The sequence below is a fragment of the Haliotis asinina genome, chromosome 12 (assembly GCF_037392515.1).
Source record: "Haliotis asinina isolate JCU_RB_2024 chromosome 12, JCU_Hal_asi_v2, whole genome shotgun sequence".
In the NCBI taxonomy this organism is placed as follows: Eukaryota; Metazoa; Mollusca; class Gastropoda; order Lepetellida; family Haliotidae; genus Haliotis; species Haliotis asinina.
Genome location: NC_090291.1, coordinates 38,964,732 through 38,989,117, shown reverse-complemented (window position 1 = coordinate 38,989,117; position 24,386 = coordinate 38,964,732). Strand labels below are relative to the sequence as shown.

General features: G+C 41.5%; 2 protein-coding genes across 2 annotated transcripts; one reads left to right on the top strand and one right to left on the bottom strand.

Annotated features, from left to right (window-relative positions):
* LOC137258146 (ubiquitin-conjugating enzyme E2 C-like) lies at window positions 1-6,313 on the bottom strand. The gene is made up of 5 exons (XM_067795713.1): window positions 6,035-6,313; window positions 4,954-4,981; window positions 3,758-3,844; window positions 3,169-3,373; window positions 1-2,308 (listed from the first exon to the last, which is right to left on the bottom strand). Exons 1-5 carry the CDS (start codon window positions 6,133-6,135, stop codon window positions 2,187-2,189), a joined length of 543 nt encoding a protein of 180 aa, XP_067651814.1. The 5' UTR covers window positions 6,136-6,313; the 3' UTR covers window positions 1-2,186.
* Window positions 6,314-18,111: 11,798 nt separating this feature from the next.
* On the top strand, window positions 18,112-19,484 carry LOC137258513 (uncharacterized). The gene is made up of 3 exons (XM_067796213.1): window positions 18,112-18,226; window positions 18,549-18,594; window positions 18,842-19,484. The coding sequence occupies exons 1-3, from the start codon at window positions 18,112-18,114 to the stop codon at window positions 19,482-19,484; spliced, it is 804 nt and encodes a 267-aa protein (XP_067652314.1).
* The last annotated feature ends 4,902 nt before the right edge of the window (window positions 19,485-24,386 follow it).

Genomic DNA, 24,386 nt, shown 5'->3' with positions numbered 1-24,386 from the left:
TTATTTACATGAGTTTATTCCTCAGTTGTTGACAGCACGTGCACATATAAAGGGCGATTACAAAAATCTTGTAATTCACCTTGATAAATACAGCCAAAGTTAACAAATACACACACAGAAGCAGGTAACCGGATTAGTCCATGGAGTGAAGGAGTAGGGTTTTGTGTCAGGTTCAGCAATGGTCGATCCATATAATGGTCTAGGCACCTGGGCCTAGATTTTCGAAGCTCTCTTAACACTAAGATAGTCGTAAGTACTATACATTAACATTAACTTACGACTCTCTTTGGCTCAAAGAGCTTCAAAACTCAAAGCCTTGAAACATAATTTACACATACTACCCACGAAAGAAATGATATGCTATAACCACAACACCAAGACACTGGCGCTCATGAATACAATGGAAGAATCACCAAGCCAGTTTTGCCAGCCAGTTGGGCTGGCTATGTCAAGATGTTAATAGCCTGCCTGAAATTCAAATGTAGAGCTGGTTTCATAATAAAGCTGTTAATATGATGTACATTTTTAAGGTCATAAGGTCTTGCACAATTATAACTTAACAAGTTGGAAAGAGTGATATATTTACAAAATGACCCCATGAAAATCCCTAGCCAGTCTGGCCAGTGATTAAGATTTGCAGGCCCGACTGGATTTTTACTAGCCCCAGGCTAGGGGGCCAGAGGCTATTTCCCACACTGGTATCACCAGGTGTCAACAATTTGTGGGTATAGCATCAAAATGATGCAGGCCACACACCTTTACTATTTTGGTGAGAGTCACAAGCATGGAGCAGTGCTGACAAACCAAAAGATGTAACAAGGCGGATCAAACCCACCATCACAGGATTCTGTCACTACCCAAAGAGCTATTTCCACTATATGGAAGACTGAGACCTAACTTCTGTGTGTGTACATGTAGACACATTATGACAAACAATAAATAGTCCACTGACATCAAACAGCAGTATCATCTGCTTGACAGGCCATCTGTGAAACAACATGTGACTCTGGCGCTGGAATTTGTGTGTCTACTTAAAGATGCAACTTATAGAAAATTGGGAATTATGAAGAAGTCACAACGATATATATTTAGAAAATGTCTTCTTTGTATAAAAATGATTTTCATAAATTGGTCAAGAGAAAAACAGCAAAAACAAATGAGTGCACCAATAATAATGATGATCTTGGGCCCACTTGAACAAAGCAATCTTATTGCTACGACTGTCAAGCTTATGTTGGGGAGCTACAATCATTTTAGCACTAAGATCACTTGGTGCAAGTGAACCCGCGGTATTTTGTAGCAAACGGTTAAATAATCAAAGGTCAAGTAATATGTTGCTAAGCAACATGGTGCAATTAGTACTAGTACATAAAGCGTCTTAAAGCACTGTCTTTATTAGAATTCTTTGTCATATTCTGCTCATATACACCCAGCACCATGTTCCTGACTTTAGAAAACATAAAAATGCACAGATTCTTTTTGTAGCAACATGACGCAAAAGAGAGAACTTATTTCACACTTTACTAAATGAAGAAGTTAGCATTAGGTGATATATATAAAATAATCACAATTTTACAATGTTTGAAGAACCTAAATCAGTACAGCCTTGGGATACTGTATAATGAAACCAGATGTCAAACACTGTACCATAACAGACTCATACTGCACTGACATAAGGCATGTTGTCCAGCACCATGGACGCGAGAATGTTGTTGTTTGACAACATGAGAGGTGAGACTGTGTTGTATGTTGTCCATCATCAATGCGAGAATGTTGTGTTGTGATGCAACATGGAGGTGAGAATGTGTGTTATCCGTCATGGTCATAAGAATGGTGTGTTGTCAAGCACAATGGACATGAAGACGTTTTGCAGTCAGGCAACATAGGGATGAGAATGTTGTGTTCAGTCAGGCAACACAAAGGCTAGAATGTGTGTTTTCAGGTAATGTGGAGGGGAAATGTGACATCGATGTAAGACGTGTGCCTGTCGTCAGGCAACACTGATGTGGGAATGTCGTATTGTCAGGTGACACTGACGCAACGATGTTGTATTGTCAGGCAACACTGACGTGAGGATGTTGGGTGTTGGAAATGTATGCTGTACAACTACAAAGGTGGAATGGGTGGAGGAGAGGCAGAGTGAAGGGCATTGAGAGGTGGTAACCAGGGCAACACTACATCTCTTGTCACAAGTTCTGCTTGCTGCGCACATCACGATCATAATTCTCCAGCAGGTATTTCTTGTATGCTGTTTGATTATGCCACAAATCAGCTGCGTGGCTGTTTAGGGGACTGTCAATGTTGGGTTCTGAAATAAAGACCAAATATTATTATCCACTGTTCAACATGTCTGTTTAAAATATCAATACCTGCTACAGAAAAGGTTTTACAATGCCTTAATATATTATGTGCTATGTTGAAGTCACAGCATTTGAAGATATCAGGATCCTGGCAAGGGACGCAACTCTGCACAGTGAATTATGGCTCCCAAGATACCATGCGAGCACCTCCACTTTCCTTAAAAATATTCATGCCAGCTATTCTCAATACGTATGTAGTCCTACAAATTTCTTAAGCCCATTCCTAACACATTGGCTACAATCAAAGAAAAGAATTCTTACATCTACATCTAAGGGAGTAAGTGAAGTGAAATGGGGTTTAACGTTGTACTTAAGAATATTTCACTTATATCATGACATGCATGCATGTGCATGTGGGGCTGCTTGTACTAACCCAGACTTAAAATGGTTTTATTCTGCTGGCTCAATGACATACCATGCCTCAGCTAAGCATGAATACCCCACACAGACAAATTATACTGAGTCCGAGCCGACCAGTCCTTGTTTTTTCCCATTAAAATGATTAACGCCAAGCGCCAGATAGGAAGCAAAATGTACCCAATTTTAACGTTTTTTGGTATGACAGTCTGAGATCAAACCCCCGACCGTCTGCTCTCCAAGCGGACTCTATCTACTACACCACAGTGATGGTTTCAAGAAAATCCAGACACATCATGTCAGATGTGTCATCTTGGTGATATCGTGTAAAAAAACAGAAACAACATACTATTCATATTTCGTGATTGACTTTGTGGAAAAAAACAACAAAAACCTAACAATTAACATGTTGATCTGAACACCGACATGTTTTGCATCACATGCTACTCACCACCAAGCAGACTCTGTATGGACAACAAGATGGTTCGGACATCGTAGAGAGCTGACCACTTCTCCTTGAGGATATCAAGACAGATGTTGCCGTGGGTGTCCACGTTTGGGTGGTAACAAGGAGTATCAAACTTGACAGTTGGAGGTTTGTATGGATAACCACTGGGAAACACCAGTGACAACTTGTACTTCAGTCCATCGTATACCTGCACAAACATAAATAACCAGCTAGTATGTGAGCTGGGTATTACCATGCTTTCAGCAACACTCCCGCAATATCACAGTGAGGGACCACAAAATTTGGCATCACACATTGTACACTAAAAAACCAATGATGTACATGTGTATATCATAGTGTATTTCAGGTGTACCACGATGCTTGCAATGTTGACAAAAAGCATCAGAGTTTGACAGAGAATTTATCAGGTCAATTTAGCGTATAAGAATTTGATGGAGACAGTTTCAGCATGTGAGAGAGTCGTGACCTTGCATAAAAGTGTAGTTAATGGAGTGGATGGTCAAGAATGAGTCATAACATGGTTGGCATGAGTCAGACGCACAGAATGGAATGAGACTTTTGCCAGGCTTACCGTTCCAGTACCACCTTCAATGGTGCCTATCCAACAGAAAAGATTGTCACCATCTGGAAATGCTGACACACCAGGCTCTCCTGATTTCTGTAAGTGGAAAATGTGTAGAATTATTATCAGATCACAAGGAGTGGTGTTCACAGCAATGATAATGATGGTGCATGAGATTTAACATGTTTAAGGAGCAAAATCCTCAGGAGACATTTCACTGATGTTACTATTGAGGGGGAAACAACTATTGAGACAGCAATAGTCTATTGCAACATACTATTGAGATAGTGACAGCACATTGCAACAAAGTATTGAAGTACTAGTTTTTCATTTCATTTCAAGTGACTGAGTTTAGTTTGCGTCGCACTCATCAATATTCCAGCTGTTTGGCGGTCTGTAAATAATCGAGTCTGGACAAGACAATAAAGATATTTGCGCACTATCAAATTAAAACAAAACAACGGAGAACCATATCTACAATAACAACGTGAACAGGAAAGTCTTGACAATGAAGTTAACCAATATTTTTTTTTTATGATTGCTTGTTGGTAATAAACCAATCATCAATAGTGAGATTTCAACTGATTCCCAACACTTATGCCATCCAACTTATTCCATGATGCATGAAATATTGAGTTCTGAAAATATCCACTCAGTTGACAATGTCTTGAATTCAACACATGACATACTGGGGCTCATCAGGAAATGAGCAACAGCTGGCCTGGTTGAGTTCATCTGGTCACCTGCTACTGTCAGTATTTAAGGATTGATGTTGTTGACAAACAGTGCCTCAAATTACATGATGCGCAAAACATTCATAGTTCTGTGACACTGTTCAATGGCAAACATAATCACTTGACATACTGACATTAGAAAATGAACAACAGCTGGCTTGGTACTATTTGGTAGTATTCTAAATGAGGTCACATGTACTGTCAATATCCCATTGTGTCCACCCTACATATGCATGTGACAAGACGTGAATTTTAGTTTTATGCCAAACTCAGCAATGTTCCAGCTATATGGCAGTATTTAATCGAGTCAGGACCAGACAATCCAGTGATCTACAGCATGAGCATCGATCTATGCTGTTGAGATATGATGACATGTGTTAACCAAATCAGCAAGTCTGACCACCTAGTAATCCTGTTAGCCGCCTCTTACGACAAGCAGGGGTTCCTGAAGAGCAACAGAATTATACATACCAACAAGGTCATCAGTTCCTGCTGTAACCTGTAAATAAACAAGATTCATCTTGATATTGTGCTGATAAAGGTTAGGCACATTTGGGATCTTCCACATTTATCATATTTATCGACTCATTTACATACATATTGTTTGTGGTGAAACTACATAATGCTTTTTAAAAACTAATGGACATATCTATATTCAGGGCTATGGGATGAATTTATGAATTTAACAGTATCAGGTAAAAAAAATCCTGCATAAGTCTCTAGGTAAGAGTTCTGGCCGTAACCCCCACTAAGATGTATTCTATTTATCATCATTATTTCAAGGTTAATGAAATGTTAATGTTCAATGTTAGGTTTAGAGTGGCTTTCTACCCATAAAAAAAACAAACAAAAAACATATGTTCTTACTATTAATCTCTGGCATAGAATGATAAAAAAGACAGGTGTTGTTGGAAGAAGTCTTTTCAGTTTCAGTTCTACACTTAATAGTTTGAAGCACAGAATATTCTCTTAGAGTGTTAGTGGGAGTTTCAGGCAAAAGATTACACAGATATTTTGGTATTTTTCACAAAATGTAGTCAGCTAGCTTGCACATCCTCTTATGTTAGTGGCTGTTTCGATGTAATTCTTACTGCTGCATATTTTCGCCATCCATCAAGGTTCTGGTGTTTATGAGTGCAGCTGCAATTGTTCGAAATAAGACTGAAGTTATTAAAGATGACAACTCTTACAGGAGGAAGCCAAGATATCTATGTAATTTGAATTTTATAGATTTCCTGGATCAACCAAGCTGCAGATAAGTTTTATCTACATTCAAAAGTAGAAAGTGTATGTACATAAACTTTTATTCTTCAGTTCTGAATCGATATATCGATACTGTCGAAATCTCACTTGAAAATGAATGAAATCCTTGGTCATGGATTCCATCTTCCCCATTCGTTTTCAGTAACTAGGACCTTAATTAACCAATTAAGCCACCCTTATGATGTGTTGTAGAATGCGCACGAGGTTTCACAAAATTAATTGAAATCGGTTTTCATTTACTAACAGAAAGAATGAAGACAAATAAAACCATTTTCAACATGAATCCTACCTTTTGGTCACTGAGTGATTATCTTTAGACGAAGGCGACGAGGACGTTTTCTCTTTATTTTTGGCGCTAGAAGAAAGTTGATCAAAAAACATGTTTGCCATCTTTGTCAACGGAGATATGTTTTTATCAGTACCGTTCAATCAAGGCCTTGCTTCGGTTTGAACTGACCACACTGCACTCTCTGGATCGACATCCAATGAAATGCTCCGATACGTTCTTGAGCCAATCAGCAAGTACAGTACAAATCCGTCATTACTTAGGGACCATTCAGTGTGCAGTAAACTACATCCGGCCAATATTGCTTGAGGTGTTAATAAAATCATCACAAAAAGAAGAGGTTATCCATAATGGACTGTAATTACCGTTATAATCTTGAAGACAGCGGTAACATTATATACCAAATCCTGATAATTACAAAAGTATGGCGTCGAAAATACCCACAGCGTTCCTTTTATTTACGTTCATCTTCATCTTTTTGTTTACTCACAAATGTATAATCTCAACATGTTGACAACGTAGCACCCCAAAGGTAATCCTAGTATTAGAGGTTCTGGTTGGTGATCAGCCAATAATGTATCAGAGAATGGAAGCTGTTACCATCTGACAGAAGCAGAGACCAGCACCAGCTTCAGGAGCTGGAACTGGTAACTCCGATACCCAGGGCGGGTGGGTAACGAGTAGGACCCGGGTACCCATCTCAATACCCGGAGCCGTTATGATCATGTGACCACTATGTAAACAATGTAACATGTTATTCTTTCACTATTATATGGTTGCAGTGTCCTTGAAGACACCTGCACATCATTAACCCAACTGCCTCTCAACGGGCTATTATAACTTGTTTGTTTAAACTTCCTTAGGATAGTAGCGTTACCGCAAGAATATACACCTACCGCACAACCAGTCCCTTTCTATGAAGAGGCCGGTTCTTCGATTCCCTTGGAAGAAGAGGAATGATTACATGACGCCATTTAGAACGTGGTCAAATGCAACATATGTCATATTTGGGATTTCACTTTCTCGGTAAAGTGCAAATTCTAGTACTTTTTTGGTTGAGTCCCATCGGGGATTCGAAGTCGGATGGAAGTCGCGGTGGCTGAGCGAGGCGGCTGACTTGGTGTGCTGGCGATCAGGTGCCTGACTCTGAGGGTGCGGGTTCGAATCCCGGATTGGACTCAACCAAAAAAAGTACTAGAACTTTTACTTTACCGAGAAAGTGAAATCCCAAATATGACACATGTTGAAGAAAAAGAATGTCATGAAAAGTATTTAGCTACTAACGAACGGTTGAATACGTTGTCAAAATATGAAGAATGTTTGTTTTCCGTACAGTAGTAACGGGAAATGTTGTAGTTTTATGAGCTGATATATACTAAAGTTCACAGAAACATATTGTTTTACAAATAAGCTCAAGCTAAAAGTGACAATTAAGATCGGGATGTTTGTTCTTTAATGACGCACCCAGTTCCATTCCCTATTAGATATCTCAGCGACCTGTGAATAATCGGGTCTGGACAAGAAAATCGCGTGATTTTCTTGTCCAGACCTATCCTCACAATGTCGTAGACAGCGACCTATGTAATCCAACTTATCTACTTGACTCAGCGAAGTAAGCGTGCCTGACCACCCGACTCAATTGTGCCTGGTTCACATTTGAACTGAGATGGGTCTACGGTGTCAGTAGACTCAGTTTCGGCGCATTACGATTATCGCACGATTCTACGATTTTATGAAACAGTGAAAAATGACGACTTTGAAAAAAAATCGTAAAGCAGTGGCTGATTGTTGGCATTGCATGGGCACCGCATGGAGGCCGCACGATGATCGTGTGGCAAACGCACAATGTTTTTAACTAAAGTGATGTGCGCACGGCCATCGCACGGCTACTGCACGATCACCATGCGGCTTCCGTAAGACCTCCGTACAGTCTCCATACGATTTCTTTGCAGCCTCCGAGCATGTTTGCCTCGGCCTGTCCCCAACTGAATGATTCCTATAGACGATGTGAACACAGACGTCGTAACCCGCGGTCATCCACAATGCCTAAAAATCGTACGGAAATGCGTACACTACTCGTGGCAAATGTGATCTAGGTCATCGGTTCCAATTTGTGCAGATCGATCCTCATGCAGTTGATCACTGGATTGTCTGGTCCAGACTCGATTATTTACAGACCGCTGTCATATAACTGGAATATTGCCGAGCGGCGTAAAACTAAAACTCACTCACTCACTCACTGTGATCCAGGTGTAGGACTTTCACGGAGACAACTTCTTGGGAGTCCAGTGGACTGAGCGTCTGCGTAGCGAGCGGAAGGTCAGTGCATGGGTTGCAGAAGACTGCTGGGATTGGCGTGATTTACGCCAACAAACATTATCAACACAATTTCTGTCAGTCATCAGTTGAGTAGATCATAACACATCCGGCTGGTATATATTATACAATAACTACTCTGTATTCACTACTACAAGAACTGGAGGTATTGAAATTCTTCATTCCTCATGACAATCCTCTGCTTTTTGGCTGATCCAGTATGCGATAGGATAACCATATGGCTACAGCGTTCGACCCGTGTTCGATTCTTGACATGAACACAATACCTAAACCCTAATTCTGGTGTTTGCACGGTAGGCAATTGCGTTTTAACACTTTTAACTTTTTCTTTTGCCGATAATTTATGTGAAACAGACGCCACCTGTAATTGCACGTACAACGTCCAAGGAAACGGGCGTCACTCCACCCGTGAAGATCCGGGTCACAAGTGGTCTTCAGTAACCGATATTTGTTGTAACAGGAGACCAGCAGGATCAGGTGGTCAAGCTCGCTGATTTGATTGACATATGCCATCATATCCCAGCGTCGTGAATCGGTGCTCATGATGTCACCCACAGGATTATTTAGCCCCAAATCTGTTGTATACAGACCGATCGTCACATGACTCCTAGCGAGGCATACCGTAATTGAACGAAAATATGAACTGTGATGCTTACACCCATTCTTCGTGTTTGCTCGGCATATTCCGCAGTGCGCATAATTCGGCGGGACACGATGGCCTGCCGACAGTTTTCTCGCCATATAGCTGGAATATTGCTGAATGCGGCGTTAAACACCAAACAAAATTAATCCAAGCAACGCCGACTCTTAAAGGTCTGGCAAGAAAACCTGAATGCGAGGCATCGACACGGAGCCAAAATCAATGTTGTATTATAAAAAGAGAAATCTGCGAAATCTCTGCGTTCCAAATATGCACCCATATGCCCCGTCACGTGCTTGTGAAAGCCGGTTAACGAATTAAGTGCAGCTACATTAAATGTTTCCGTGTCATTATTGAAGTAAAATGCGTGTACAAACGGCGTTTATAAACCACACTTGATGACTTGTGATAAACACCTCCACAAATACGACACATCTCGCTGCATCTATTGAGACTGTAAGTACGGTCATCTTGAGCTGAGTCGCAAGTGCACGAAAATATACTGAACAGCAAAAGAAACGCGTCTCTTCGTCAAGTATGTAGTAGAAGACGTAAATATGAACGAACTCTTACTTTTATGAGATTTTCATTTTTCTTGTCACCAGTCGTATCCCAATTCCTTAGATCGATCTTCACGCTGTTGATCACTGGATTGTCTGACCCAGACTCGATTATTTACAGACAGCCGTCATATAGAAGGAATTCTGCTTCTTTCACCATCTCGACCTTGAGGGACCAGCGATGAGATAATAAACAATAGCTTTTTCCTTATTAGGATTTCGCTTATTATGTTGGATGTCAAGACATAAAATGCGTCTTATCTGAGGAAATTGACCAGCTTCTTCTTTCATCCACACAAAAATGTTTTTGTTAAGTTGACGTCTCCAATAAAAGTTATTTAGAATTATTCGTTTCCGTTTCGGTGAACTTTGACCTCCACTCCTTTTTTTATATATTTTAACAGCAAGTTGACATAACACTGATCCCAAACTAGTTTTATATAAAATGTGATAACATTGGTTTTATACACCTTTGACGACAGGATTTTATTTTGTTTGAATATATGTTTGTGATTGTACAATCTTCTCTCGTGACGCTATGGCAGTAATATCGTCATGTGGCGGTAAATATTGTAAACCTGTTTCGGTGCATGGCACCTTGCCTTCAATACAACTGGAACTCGAAATCACATTCGAGAGAGATACTGTTTTTTAAAGTTTTGTTTACCCCACATGGCGTGCAGTCGTTTGGATGACCATTCTAGTGATTCATCCATCCTTCGACGCCGGTATCAGTATGAACAAAAACAAACCTGGAACCATCGTTGACTTCACACGTACGTCAGCACTTAAAGTGTTTACTGCAGGCAAAACATACCATGTAGACGTCCTATAGTATAAATATACCCCCATGCTGCTAACTCTCGAGCAGCGTTATCCTCTATGCTATTACCGGCTCACGCATGGAGAAATCCTTATCTTGTAAATACTTGCGAGACATTATTACTTTGGGTTCAACTTCTGCGTTCAGGGTAGATAAATTATATGTATCTTTATATACAGCAGGGCGGATAATAGTGTGAATAACTTCAGCTGACGTGTTTGCCTACACATCACAAAACACATAGTTAAGTTTAAACATTATATATATATATATATGAATAGAATTGGGTACGTTTTCCAAGTAAATACACCTTCGCCCAGGTATTTACGCAAATGAATGACAGTTTATACTATGCATAAACAGTGCAGTAGGAAGAAAGCAGTATAGTTAGAATAACAGTTTAATATTTTTGTTTCCAGAAAACGTTTTTTTTTCAGAAATACAAACGCGTTCTTTTTCCTTTTTAAGGAAAACACGATCTTTCTCGGCTCATGTCATATGGAAACAACACGACTTGATTCGGTTTGACTATTAACTTGCCTCGATTTGATGTACAGACTGTAGACTTGCCTCGACTTTAGAATGTATGCTCATGGAATCAAATAAGGGAACGCAGAAAGTACAAGTGTTCCTTTATTCTTTTCCATGATTGAATTGCACCGTGAGTGAAATTCTGGAAATAAATACAAGAACTCTTTTACTTTCACGTGTTCCCTTATTTGTTTCTATTAGTATATATTCTATACTATAGTATATATAGTCCTGTCGTGCGTGCCACGAGTCCTTATCTGGACGGCTTGATAACACCGATGACGTCGCTATAGGCATGTTATTGCTCTCGCTTTACTTAGACGAGAGAAATCTTGTCACGATGTGCTGATAAGCGCGTTATGTTGTGTACCTATACAAACGGATGTCGACCAGGTAACGATTCTGTTATTGAGTCATGTGCATCTCAGCGAAGTATCGCAGTCATTCCGGCATTAGGTGAGCTTGTTGCCTCTTTATACAAGCATATGAGCGTTGGTATATTCTGATCTATATTCCTGTTGTATGCACATTACAATAGCAGTTCCAAGTTTTGTGAATATTCTAGATATTACGCAAACATTGTCAAAGCTCATTAATTTACCTTAACGAATACCATAAACATTTCGACTGCAGGATCTAGATCCATGCTGCGTTCATGGATGACCCCTCATGCCATGTGGTGGCAATGGCTACCGTTGGCGAGAGAAATAAGCGCGTACTTGGTTACGAAGGTATTCGGTTTGCTCCGAGAAGACTCCAGTTGGTCACCAAAGCAGCAATGGAATTTATGGAACAGAGACTGAAAACCAGTTCAGATGAAAGACGAAGTCCGATAACATGGCGGACTCCTTCATCTTCATCGTTTTCACCGCCTCTCAACATAGTAACCATGGTGCCCCTCTCCGTGAGGTAGAACAGGCCTTCAGCAACTCATGCTTGTTATAAAAGGCGACCATGCTTGTCATAAGAGGCGGCTAACGGGATCGGGTGATCAGACTCGCTGACTTGGTTGACACATGTCATCAGTTCCCAGTTTGAGCAGATCGATGCTCATGATGTTGATCACTGGATCGTCTGGTCCAGACTCGATTATGTACAGACCTTCGTTATATAGCTGGAAGATTGCTAAGTGCGGCATAAAACTAAACTCACTCGCTCACTCACTCCTCCTCTCCTCTATAAAAACATTTACTCATGGCGTATTTTCCACACACTGACATTATAAAAATAAAACCAAGCACTGAATGGGTTATGGAAATTTCCGTGTAAGAAGAAGAAAGTTGTTTTGCCTTTATAGTGCCTCACCTTTTAGTAGTAGCTTTTTTTTTTTTATCTACAAGTAGATATTTGTATAGCGCCGATATCCAGTTAGTTCAACTGCTCAAGGGCGCTTTTTTCCGCTCGATCATTGCATGTCCATAACAACAGCACATCGTATTTTCAATCTCAACTCCCTAGGGATCATACAACTCTTGCTGCCTTAACAGGCGCATCGAGTTAATGTGGCTTTCCCATCCTTACTAGGTACCCATTCACAGCTGGGTGGACTGGGACACATAGTCACAGTACTTTGTCCATCTTTACTGCACGTTGCTGTACCCGCAACGAGGTGTTAGTACGAATTCGTGTGGTCACCATCTGGTCATCTACCAACGGATTCGTGAGTTCTTTAAGTGCACAGGGTTGTGTACTGCACAGTCGGGGTTGTGACAACACTGAAAGAGTCTGCACACAAAGTTGACTCCAAGGCTTTTACACCCGGTCACAGGTGGGCTCGATCCCGGCACCTCCAAGCTCGCTGGATTAGCTGTGCCTAAAAGGCGTACTATATTAGGTTTTGGCTAGTTCCAAATTCGATTTCAGTCTACTGTCGTTCGGTCTAGTCCACACAGTTGATATATCCTGTGGACAAAGGGATGAGTGAGTGATTAACGGTACATTGAACAGAATCCCAGTTGTATCAGGGCGTGGCATATTGATGTAAGAGGAAGGGACCCCGGCCTTAAACGATTATTACTTGTGTGAAAACACTGAACATTGTATGGTAATTCTCTTAAAAATAATCAAGTTGCATCTGACATTTGACCACTTTCTAAAAGGCATTGAGTAATCATCGCTTTCAGTTTACTCATATCAGAGGGGTTCACAAGTTAGACTAAGGCTTAGTCTCTGAATATATACTGAACATCATTGAAAACGCACCACCTGTAAATTTTGAAATAAGGCAATAGAATCTTTTGGAAATGGAAAATTAATGGTGGGAATTTTGATAATAACACACTAGATCGTAAATAACGCTCTACAGTAAAAAACGGATTGTTCGAACACATCATCGAACACATCACATGAAAACAACAAAATTCATGCACATCACACACGAAGGGCACAAATTGCATGCAGAAAGCATGCTGTTCAGGGGTATAAATGACCTTCGGCACAAAACCGTTCTCATTTTCGCAGTACTTTCGTAAGTAAAGTTTTTTCGCCATGCCAAGATTGTCACCAGAGGAACGAGAACAGGCCTTGGGTATGTTGCAGGTCGGCGCTTCAAGCAGAAACATTGCACGACGATTTGGGTGTCATCATTCGACCATTCTGAGGCTTGCTAACAGATACCAACAAACAGGAACCATCAGGGACCGGCAACGCCCAGGTCAGGCACGTGTTACCACCCCTCGTCAAGATCGAGACATTGTACGGCGCCATATTCGGGATCGAACCTTGCCCGCTGCCAGAACCGCCAACGCTGTCCAAGGTCGACGTGGTTTGATCAGCGCTTCCACCGTCCGACGCCGTCTCCGTGCGGCAGGGTTACGTTGTCGACGCCCTTACGTTGGACCCATCCTGACTGACAGGCAACGCCGACAATGGGCTGAACAGCATCGTGTGTGGTTGTTGCGACGTTGGCATGATGTGGTGTTCTCCGACGAGTCGCGTTTTCACTTGCGAAATGCTGACGGGCGTCTACGGGTATGGCGTCGACGGGGTGAACGTTATCATCAGGATTGTGTTGTGCAAACCGATCGGTGGGGTGGAGACAGCATTATGGTGTGGGGAGGGATAAGTTATCACCACAGAACCGCTCTGATTGTTTGTCGTGGCAGAGTGAATGCCGTTTACTACCGTGACAACATTCTTCAGAACAACGTCGTTCCCTTCTTTCACCAGCATCAAGATCTGCACACATTTCAACATGACAATGCACGAGCCCACACTGCACGTGTTTTGATACAGTATCTGGCTAACAACAACATTCCTCTACTTCATTGGCCTGCATTGTCACCAGATTTGTCACCCATCGAACACTTGTGGGATTACATCGGCCAACGCCTCGCACGTCGTCCGCAGATCAACAACCTTGGGGAACTCGACCATGCCTTGCAGCAAGAGTGGAATGCAGTGCCTCAGGACTTTATTCAGAGACTTATCCGTTCAATGAGGAGACGTTGCACAGCTTGTGTTGCTGCTAACGGGGGTCATACACGCTACTGACTTTCCATTTTGACCCCATCTTTATTTCATTGTCAGCTGCATTAAATCTTCACTGTTTTGCTTGATTGTTTTTTGCTTCTTTTCTTTATCAAACATTGGTCTACACAAATATGTAAAATTTACATAGATTGCTCACTTCTGCTCTTAGAAATCCACAATTTTAGGGGTGGTGCGTTTTCAATGATGTTCAGTATATATAATTTTGATAGAAACAAATAAACCCATTTTAATTGAAAAAGGAGCCCTAGGGAGATCAGAGATCCTGAACCTGCTAACATGTAGACTTGCTTTATTCAGAGCCTTAGCACTGCAGAGAGGGCTAGACTGTGGGAAAATGACGTGGTTCAGAGACTGTGAGACAGGCTATCCGACTTCTATTTCTCTAGAAGCCGCTGTGGGTGAGCGCGTTAGGCAGACTTTGTGTGATGGCTATTAGGTGCCCGACTCTGAGGGTGTGGGTTCGAGTCAACCCAACAACGGCATGCTAGAATCTGTACTTCACTGAGAAAGTTTAATCCCAAATAGAACGCATGTTACTATGGTGACGTGAACAAAAACATTTACATCGGAAGTATATCGTCACATCAAGCCATTAACAATTAGTGAGATCCGCGTGGTGGCTAGCGGCCATTTTAGTTCGTTAAGAGAGCGGTGCCTCCACCTGTAATTAGTCGCCGTGCTACAGGTAGTTCCAGAGTGTGAGTTTCTTCCCGAGCTGACAATGGGAGTATATGTCTCGTACTGTCAAGACAATAGATGTCCAAATTTACTATAGTCCCATTAGCCTTATTGTGGCTGGAGGTAATGCAAGCTACATAATGCCACCATATCCGCTTTCCATATTGTCATCATTAATTTTGTTGTCGAAATGTCACCTTGGGCTTGGGAAGAATATCTTATGAGATGTATACTGTGTCGCAAAAGAAACCTCATCCTACCATAAATGTTGCCAGATATGTTTCATCTTGATTTTAATTATTTTGTCATTTTTTGTGTGTTTGCTAGACCTGGTTCTTAGCCAGTGTTCAATAAAATGTGGTTTCATATTCTGTATTTGATAAAAAAAAAAATGTCGCCAAAACGCAGTTACTAAAGTAATGATGGGACGAGGTTATTGTGCGTAGTTCATGAAAATGACAATGCGCGTGCATCCCGAGGTGTCATTCCCATAAGAAGAGCCGCCGAACATGCACCAACTCATTCACCTTTTGACAGTCACGACGGGGACATGCCACGATTATCAACCGGCAAAAATCGCCAGATTGTCATCACGTTTGAGACATCGTCAGATGTCGCAAGCCTTGTCTGAGTCCGATTCTCACTGTTCGACATCGTCGTCTCCAGTGGGCCACACCATCGGAACTGGCGCCAACGGAATTGGCGAACTGTAGTCTTCTCGAAGGGTGATGGCAGAGTGATAGTGTGGCGACGACGCGGGGAGCGTTTTGCTGATGATCTGTCCATGAAAGATTCGTAGGGAGGTCCGAGAATAATGATGTGGGGTGTTATTGATTGCTCTCAATCACAAACTAGGCCCTATGGTGTTCCATAATATTGGTCCTGGTAGAGTAAGAAACAGTGTAATATCTGCCCGCTACATTGATGAAGCGTTGAGACCCTTCGTCGTGTCTACCAGCAGGACAACGTGCGTGTCCTTACTGCCAGGGCAACTAGAGACATACAAATTCTTCAGTGGCCTGCCCTCGGCCGACAGACCTCTTGTAGGCGAGATTCAGAGGAGGCTCAGTGATGTGCGACCAAGGCCGACAACTGCAGCTGAACTCTCTCAGGCGTACCACTGTGTCTGAGCGCAAGTTCCTATGACCTTCATCAACCGTTTCATCCACTCTATGTACAGACGATGCTGTTGTCAACGCTCGAGGAGGCCACACACGCTACTGACTTTTGGATCGCACTGTCGCGCCTCCTGCCGTCTTTTTGACGTGTAGCTGTCTGAAATTCGTCCTTAAGTATTGAACAGAACATGTCAATTTCGAAATCTTTTTGACAATTATTATGTTATTCACATGTGTTCGAATTGAACGGATTGCCAATTTCAGAAGGTAAGGGGGTTGGGGGGAAGGGGGTGGGGGGTGGGGTGACGTTCTTTTGTTTTTTGTTGTGTTGTTTTTCATTGTTTTTATTATTTCTTTGCGGTTCGGTGTATTATGATCCTCATGTGTTCCTTTGTAATAGAAAGCAAAAACAAAAAAACCCCGAAAGAACATTACTTTTTGAACTGCAGCTTGTAATAAATAAATAAATAAATAAAGGGACAAACAAATTGATAAATAAATAAATAGTAGTCTTTATTAAGTCGATATTTTGCGGTCGTTGTATTTCTCTGGTCCCTTAGACATGGTCGTCTTTTGATTGTATTTCTGCTGATGCTCGCCATCAGCTTCCGTTTCCTATTTCAATAACATGAATAGTTAAAAGAACATTCGTTTCTCTAAACATTAAACACAGAAAACTAAAATGATGACGCTAAGGGTTGGTTTGCTTTCAATCCTGGTTACTGCTATAACCTGATGTATTTTGAGTGCCCATGGGCGAGATTTTTTAATATCGCTCTAAATTAGCGGAATTAAGTTAAAATGAGATGCATTTTATGCCATAATACTTACAAACACACTTTCATTCAATTACAACCTCCAAAACATGAATTCTGAGCGAAATTAAACTTTCGCGCATAAATTTTGCATTGTGACGTCATAAGTATGTGACGAGGAGAGTTAATAGTTACCGTGCATTAGTTCTACACGATGATGACACCAGAGCAAGCACTGAAACGATGGTTGTATCAAAGAATAAAAACAAAATGATACCCAGAAAATTCTCTATATTCATCGGAATCTATTGTTTATAAAAAGAAAGCAGACATACGGTACAAGTCAAGATAGCACATTGCAAAGGACATTTTCGGTCACCAAAAGCATCACTCACATGTATCACATAATTAAGACTTCTCTGAGGTTTTGGTAAGTTTTGCAACCCCGCCAAAAAGTCGTCTTTGAGCTCTCTGAAAATGTAGGTGGAAAGATGTTGCTCAGTTGTGCCGCAACAGCCATGGGATGTAGACATGAAAGCGTTGTAACGCGTTTTAAATTTGTACAATATACTCGATTGTTTTCTGAATAAAAATGTTAATGCAATTCACTGTAGTTTTGACTCTAGGCCATTAGAAACATTTCCTGGTTACCGAATCTACGCGTGTCCTCAACACATAGCATTTTATTGTGAAGTGTAATGTGAAAGGGCTGAGCCATTATGTTTGCCTGAAGGTCTACGGCGAATAACAGCGACGTCATAGACAGAAACAGTGGGTGTGACGTCACAGAATGGTTCCATGACAACATTGATGGTTCCCAGTCAGTCACCAACAAAGCTTGGTGGTGTACAGACGTACATTCGTTGCTCTTGCAAAACTTCACATCTGTTGCGGGTCTGTGTCTGTATGTTCAAGTCTTCTCAACCCATTATCAGGTAGGTGATGGGTAAGAACTTAGAATGCTAGAATTGCTTTAGTTTTCTGAAAAAATCTGAAACCTATAAATTGAATAACTACGTCTTCTGATGATGTTCATCGTAATCGATATATCCAAAACTTATTTCTGGGTAATTTAAAATGCTATCCGCAATATAAATAATTCAGATTGAAAGATTGAGATTTGATATATTTGGCCCACAGTTGAAGATGTATCAACAAGAACGGTTGAAGAGTAGGAAACTCTTCTCCCCCATAATCGAGACGGATGAGCGTCAGTCTAACCCTCCCAGTCCAAGAACGCCACATCAACACGATTTACTTGGTATGAAATTCCAATCCTGCAATATTGGACAGAATCAATACATAAAGCCATTCAGTTCACCTCATTCACAAACAGTCGAAAGGTATCCTGTGTTTGAATTTGCTACTTTAGTCTGTACCAGAATGTACTTCTACAATGTCTGGTTTAATATATTCAGTTAAATACCAATGTAACCCCGTGCAGTGATGATGTAAATAATGGCGAGTCAGTTTCCAGCGTTTTAAAAACAATTCTGATCTGATAGTTGCTAATCTTTACCATATTCAAAAACTGTTGAACAGCGTCTTGTGCTTGAACTATTATTTTTCATTTCTCTTGACAGTTCAGTACATGGATCTGAAACTTCAAGTCGGGGATTTGGAGGAAAGGTAGGCACAGCTTCTGTTGATATTTTCTTAGCTTGTATGTCACAGCTGCGATAAGCACAGTGTAAACAGGTTTACAGTTTCTTCCCAGCCATTGAAGAGCACGCGATGTTTCGCCCCTGATGTATGGAGCATAAAGCATACAGCGTGAAAAACGTGACTTTACATTTGAGTGTTAAATTGCATAGAAAAATGAGTTACACAATGGCTATTTACGTACATTACAAAATATCGACGCATCCTTTTTCAGTCTTCTCGATCACCTGTTCAATGAGAACCAGAAGCTGAGAGAGGAGAACGAACGACAGGCCCGGCAACTCCGGGAGGAAAACGTGTTAAGGCTCAAGGCTGAGTCGGAGAGACAGGGCTTTAGGCTGGAGTATTTCAACTATCGTCTCAGTTGCACAATGGAGCAGGCCGAGGTCCGGGAACTGAGACAGACGCTGGAGAAGCTGACAGGCGACTGGGAGAAGGAGAAGCAGGCAGAGGTGGAGCAGAGGAAGAAGCTGGAGGAAGAGCTGGCAGCTCTCCAACGCCAAACTGCCTCTCTGGCCCGTCGCACTCTTGGCAATAAGCAGATCAGTTCCTCTAACGTTTGTCCTCCAGTTCAGCCAAGGAAGACTCGAAGACCCTACACAGGAAAGTCTAAAGTCAAGGTTCAAAGCAATATCTCAGGTGTCAAGACATATTCATGTGCTTCCGGTGACAACGTGGAGAAGGCCAAGGTCATGGACAAAAATAATAAAAAGTTGAAGGTCACTTCTGATGTTAGATCCATCATGAAAGTCACCGAGGGAGAACAGGACAGAAGGAAACCAGGCCGATCGTCTAAGAACCTTTCTGTTAGATTTGCAAAGGGAAGGCCACTTGGAAAGACCCGCCAGGAAATGTAATTACGACCCTGGGTCAACTGACCTAAGTTTATTAACTGTTTGATTGTTGGAACTTCAACAACAGAACTGTGCTGATTAAATGTCACTGGTTGTTTGCTAAACAAATTCGGGTCATTGAAGAAACTGCTTTTTGTTTTTATTTACAAAATCAAGACGTTTTGATTTATACTCACACATCATATTACTGTTTCTTTGCAAACATATTCTACCACTAGTATATGCTCACACACTCTGCCACAGATCTATACTCACACATTCTACCACTGATCTATACTCACACATCACACCACTGGTCTATGCTCACACATTCTACCACTGCTGTATGCTCACACATTCTACCACTGCTGTATGCTCACTGATTCTACCACTGATCTATGCTCACGCATTCTACCACTGGTCTGTGCTCACACATTCTACCACTGGTCTATGCTCACACATTCTACCACTGGTCTATGCTGACACATCCTACCACTGGCCTATGCTCACACATTCTACTACCGGTCTATACTCACAAATATTCTACCACTGTTGTATGCTCACTAATTCTACCACTGATCTATGCTCACTAATTCTACCACTGATCTATGCTCACTCATTCTACCACTGTTCTATGCTCACACATTCTACCACTGTTGTATACTCACACATTCTACCACTGTTGTATACTCACACATTCTACCACTGTTGTATACTCACACATTCTACCACTGTTGTATACTCACACATTCTACCACTGATCTATGCTCACACATTCTACCACTGTTGTATGCTCACTAATTCTGCCACTGGTCTATGCTCACAAATTCTAGGACTGTTGTATGCTCACACATTCTACCACTGGTCTATGCTCACACATTCTAACTGGTCTGCGTTCACACATTCTACCACTGTTTTATCCTGACACATTCTACCAGCCTCTTACGACAAGCTTAGGTTGGGTGAAAATCAGCTCTTGCATGGATGACGGGTGGATATGCACAGAGTTGAATGTTTGTTACTCAAAGCATACAGTCTATGTTTGGCAATATTTTCGGAACATAATCATAACTATCTATGTTTTGTTAACTGAAACACGTTATCAATTATTCATCTTTATTCTCCGATTATTCCTTTTGATCCTAGTACAAGATGTTCATTTGAACATTCGCAGGCAATGCAATGGGTATATAAACACGCGGAAATATCTTTACGTTGGTCATTAGAGGTTATATCTAGGTATATAACCCGTCCTGATATTACACAACCACACATGAACACATTTAAGTCAGGTTTGTTATTTTATAGTCGGACTTTGACGTGTTTCCGATTCGAAGACAGGTCCGTCTATTGCTAGGTCGATGTTTTAGTAGGCGGCTTAATATTCCCCAATTTTACCTTAAGCTCAATATGGCGTTTATCAATAATGCAGTCACCTGGAAAAAGTTTTAGGTCGAGACATGAAAACAGAACTCAGTGGTGTTACGTTAGGAACATGTTTCCTAAACGGTTTTCTCTCTGTATTTGTACTCGGCTGATATTATGAAAATTGCCACGTCAGTTTTAGGTCTACAAATAGGGTTAGCTATCCTTAGTCGAAAATATCGCCAGTGTAAAAAAATATTCATAATGATTGATTTGAAAACTGTGGCATTGATAATATAGTACATGATGAAACAGAGTTTTGATTAACACAGACAATGCTCAAAGGTAGGTTATTATTCATAGGCTGTTTCTAAATTGTGTGATTTGAAATATTTCGATTTGTTTGTCAGTGTCTCTAGTCCTAGTTTACAGACCACCGCGATACAGCTGGAATTTTGCTGAGTGCATCGTAAAACTAAACTCACTCACTTACTCAATATGGCAGTTGTATTGAGATTAAATCATCTAGACGGATACTACATTTTGAGAAAGGGGTGCACATTATTGAGAAAGGGGGGGGGGGGGGGGTGCACACTTCATTTTCGCCCACCCAGTTTACATTCAGCTGCTCAAACTATGAAAATTAAGAATTTGAATTTTAACTTTACTTTTAAATTAACCCCGCTAGGTCCCCATGCGACGTCAGGTGTTCTGAAATGCAACGGTCGTTCTGACATGCAGTGTTCGTTTGATCCCTAATCAACAATCAAACCGCACAAATGAGCTGCCATGGAAATGAAATGTACAGGACATACTCATTATAACCATATAAAAACTTTGTAATCCTTTTAACGATGGAATCTTGCCACACGATATTTTCTGATATGTGAATGTCAGGAAGGAAATGAGAGGCATTAAACCGGTTTCTTAAGCAGAAGAACTCTGTACTGAAAATTGTGCCAGTCAATCCGACTATATCATGGGCAGGTGTATATAAATCAGAAATTGGTCCCGCTCCAAGAATGATCCGAATGCTAAACCCATAGATATATTGTAAGTATGGCAAGTCATGTCTGGAAAGACGGACAGACGCCAGTCTATTTGAGGTACAATATGTGAATTTCTTTTCTCCAGAAATTATCATTGAAAGTGTTAAGCATAACCTCAGTGACTTGAACAGGTCTAATCAGAAATCATACAGCATTGATACAAGATGTTAATGAATAGTCAAATGTATTGTCAACAAAAAGTAACTGGACTTACAGTACAGCACAGAGCCCCAACACACGGGGTGACATCATCATCTCGTTCACACGGATGACATCGAGCTCTTTGTCAAATGAGATAACAGTTTCATAGTGTAGGTTCTCTTTGTCGAATCCTTTTCTAATGATATTGGTCTGACTTTTTGACTCGACAAATATACATTGTAATACTCCGCATCTGAAACGTGGCAAGGTACCTATCGATGGATCGTTACAGGGGAGGGGAGTTAATGAACATCTTGTGGAAGATCAGGCTTGCAAGTTCCAGACACGCTCCACAATGCCCAGATTCAATTTCGGGCCGACGAGTGTAAATCTCACTCAAAGGAACTCTGGGTTTCCGAGCTAAATGCTTGAAACAAAGTCAAAGCCACCAATACTTTTGCTGTGCCAGTCCTTTCCTATTCCTTTGGAGTAGTTGATCGCCCAAAACAAGACATCCAGAGTCTTGATCGCCTGATCAGAAGGATCATGTCTGATGACAGAGCCAACCACCCTCGTTCCTCTCCCAATCGTTTATACATGTATATGCCAATCAATATAGAAGGTTGGGGTTTGATTGATGTGGATGCTCTTCATGGTAGAATTTTATTGTGTACATATGCATATATCTATTTATCGGCTGACCTTCTAGTGATGAACTCACGATGAAAGCAACGATGAACTATTTTAAGCATGCCAGAAATGTTGGATATAAACAGAAATATGAGGTTCATCTTGTTGAAAGCCATGTTGTGCTGGACGGTACAGGGAAGGAAGTAAACCAGGTGAAGTCCTTCACCATGTCTGCCCAGAGTCGGTCATTTGTGGAGAAGCTTTCTGAGAAACCACTGTATCGTGTGTACATGCAGTGTGTGGAACAGAACAGCAATCCAACCGACTCATTCGACTGGATGAAGTTAGCTGGTCTAGAAAGTGAAAATGAAGGCTTCCACTTTGTTGCTCAGGACCAGTCACTTCTCACTCTCATTCGCCAAATGTGACTCTAAAAGAAAATAATTGTAATAAATTTGCAAAAACTAACCCCTCGTCAGTGGATGCCTTTTCAGGGCACAAGCAGCATATCTTAAACGACATGGTGGCATGGCTTGCTGCTTCTACTATCGTCATCGACATGTCTGTGGCTTTGACTCCGAGGTCCATCCATGGTATGACCCGGAACATGTCCAGGACGTCATGGAAAATGATGCCTTGAAATCCCTGTGGAATAGGCCCATATGCAACCTAAGGAGAATTCCAGCCAACCTGGACCTGACTTTATTTGACATCAATGTGATTGGCTAGATTCATGAAAAGCATGCTAAGTATGCAGATCTCGCTTTTGAAACGTTAGACTCCCCATTGTTCTCGGCGCCCTTGGTTTAGTACCTCCCGATTTTTGGCGCAGATCAGAAGAGTGTCTGGGTTCTCCAACGGGAGCACAGCCCTTCTCAAAATCTGGGTATTGCAGAAGGCTGCTATGTTGGGGCGTCTAAATATTCTCTGAAAAGGTCTTATGGGTTCGGCAGCATTTCCTGGGAGAAGTCCCATTCGCTCTCTTGCGTGTAGAAGGAGCAGGGACCCCGTGCTGGTGATAAGCCTTACCAGCCTGACTGTGTCAGGGTCACCCGAACCCTCTCTGCTTCATTTTTCACGGTAATCTTGTAATCAGAATGGGTATTTATAAAGCGCTGTATCTGTCCTGAAGGTACATGCTCAAAACTAATAAACAACTCTGTCTACGGTGCCATTGATGTAACGTTGTCTGTTCATGTATGTCTGATAATCACAAAGTTAAGGTTACAGAGAGAGGCACCCAAACACCAACAACGCTTGCCCCTGGATGTTCCGTTGCATATGCAGTGAGGCGTCAATCACAATCAAGGTCATCAGTCATGAATAATAGACTCCCAATTAGTGGACTCTTCCAAATGACGTCAAATTCCACTGACGTCGACCTTGACACCAAGCTAGAGTCGCGCTGCCTTGTGCTCTTGGGATAACAACGAAAGTCTGATAGGCCGTCGGGATATACACCAGACCTATCTTAGGAGAGTCCAACCATTCTAATGGACAAATGACGACGGTGCCACTGTTTTAAAACGTCACTTGACAACAATTACATGTAGACTTGTGACTCTGAGAAGGGTTGTATCCTCGTTAGAAGTTGTCACAGGTGGTCAACCTGACGGCATTAGTTTGATGCTGTTTTGGGCTGCCAATAAACATTTCTTGCATACTAAGGTGGTTCCTTTGTTTTTAAAGATCCGGTTCGATTCCCAACATGGCTACAATGTGGGAAACGTATTCTGATGTC

Bases quoted from the DNA above. Each gene is read 5' to 3' on its own strand.
- LOC137258513 (XM_067796213.1), top strand. From the start codon at position 18,112: ATGTATCAACAAGAACGGTTGAAGAGTAGGAAACTCTTCTCCCCCATA. The intron at 18,227-18,548 runs GTATGAAATTCC...TTCTCTTGACAG, and splicing joins ACATCAACACGATTTACTTG to TTCAGTACATGGATCTGAAA. The intron at 18,595-18,841 runs GTAGGCACAGCT...ATCCTTTTTCAG, and splicing joins GTCGGGGATTTGGAGGAAAG to TCTTCTCGATCACCTGTTCA.
- LOC137258146 (XM_067795713.1), bottom strand. From the start codon at position 6,135: ATGGCAAACATGTTTTTTGATCAACTTTCTTCTAGCGCCAAAAATAAA. The intron at 4,982-6,034 runs GTAGGATTCATG...GTTTATTTACAG, and splicing joins AATCACTCAGTGACCAAAAG to GTTACAGCAGGAACTGATGA. The intron at 3,374-3,757 runs GTAAGCCTGGCA...ATGTTTGTGCAG, and splicing joins TTGAAGGTGGTACTGGAACG to GTATACGATGGACTGAAGTA.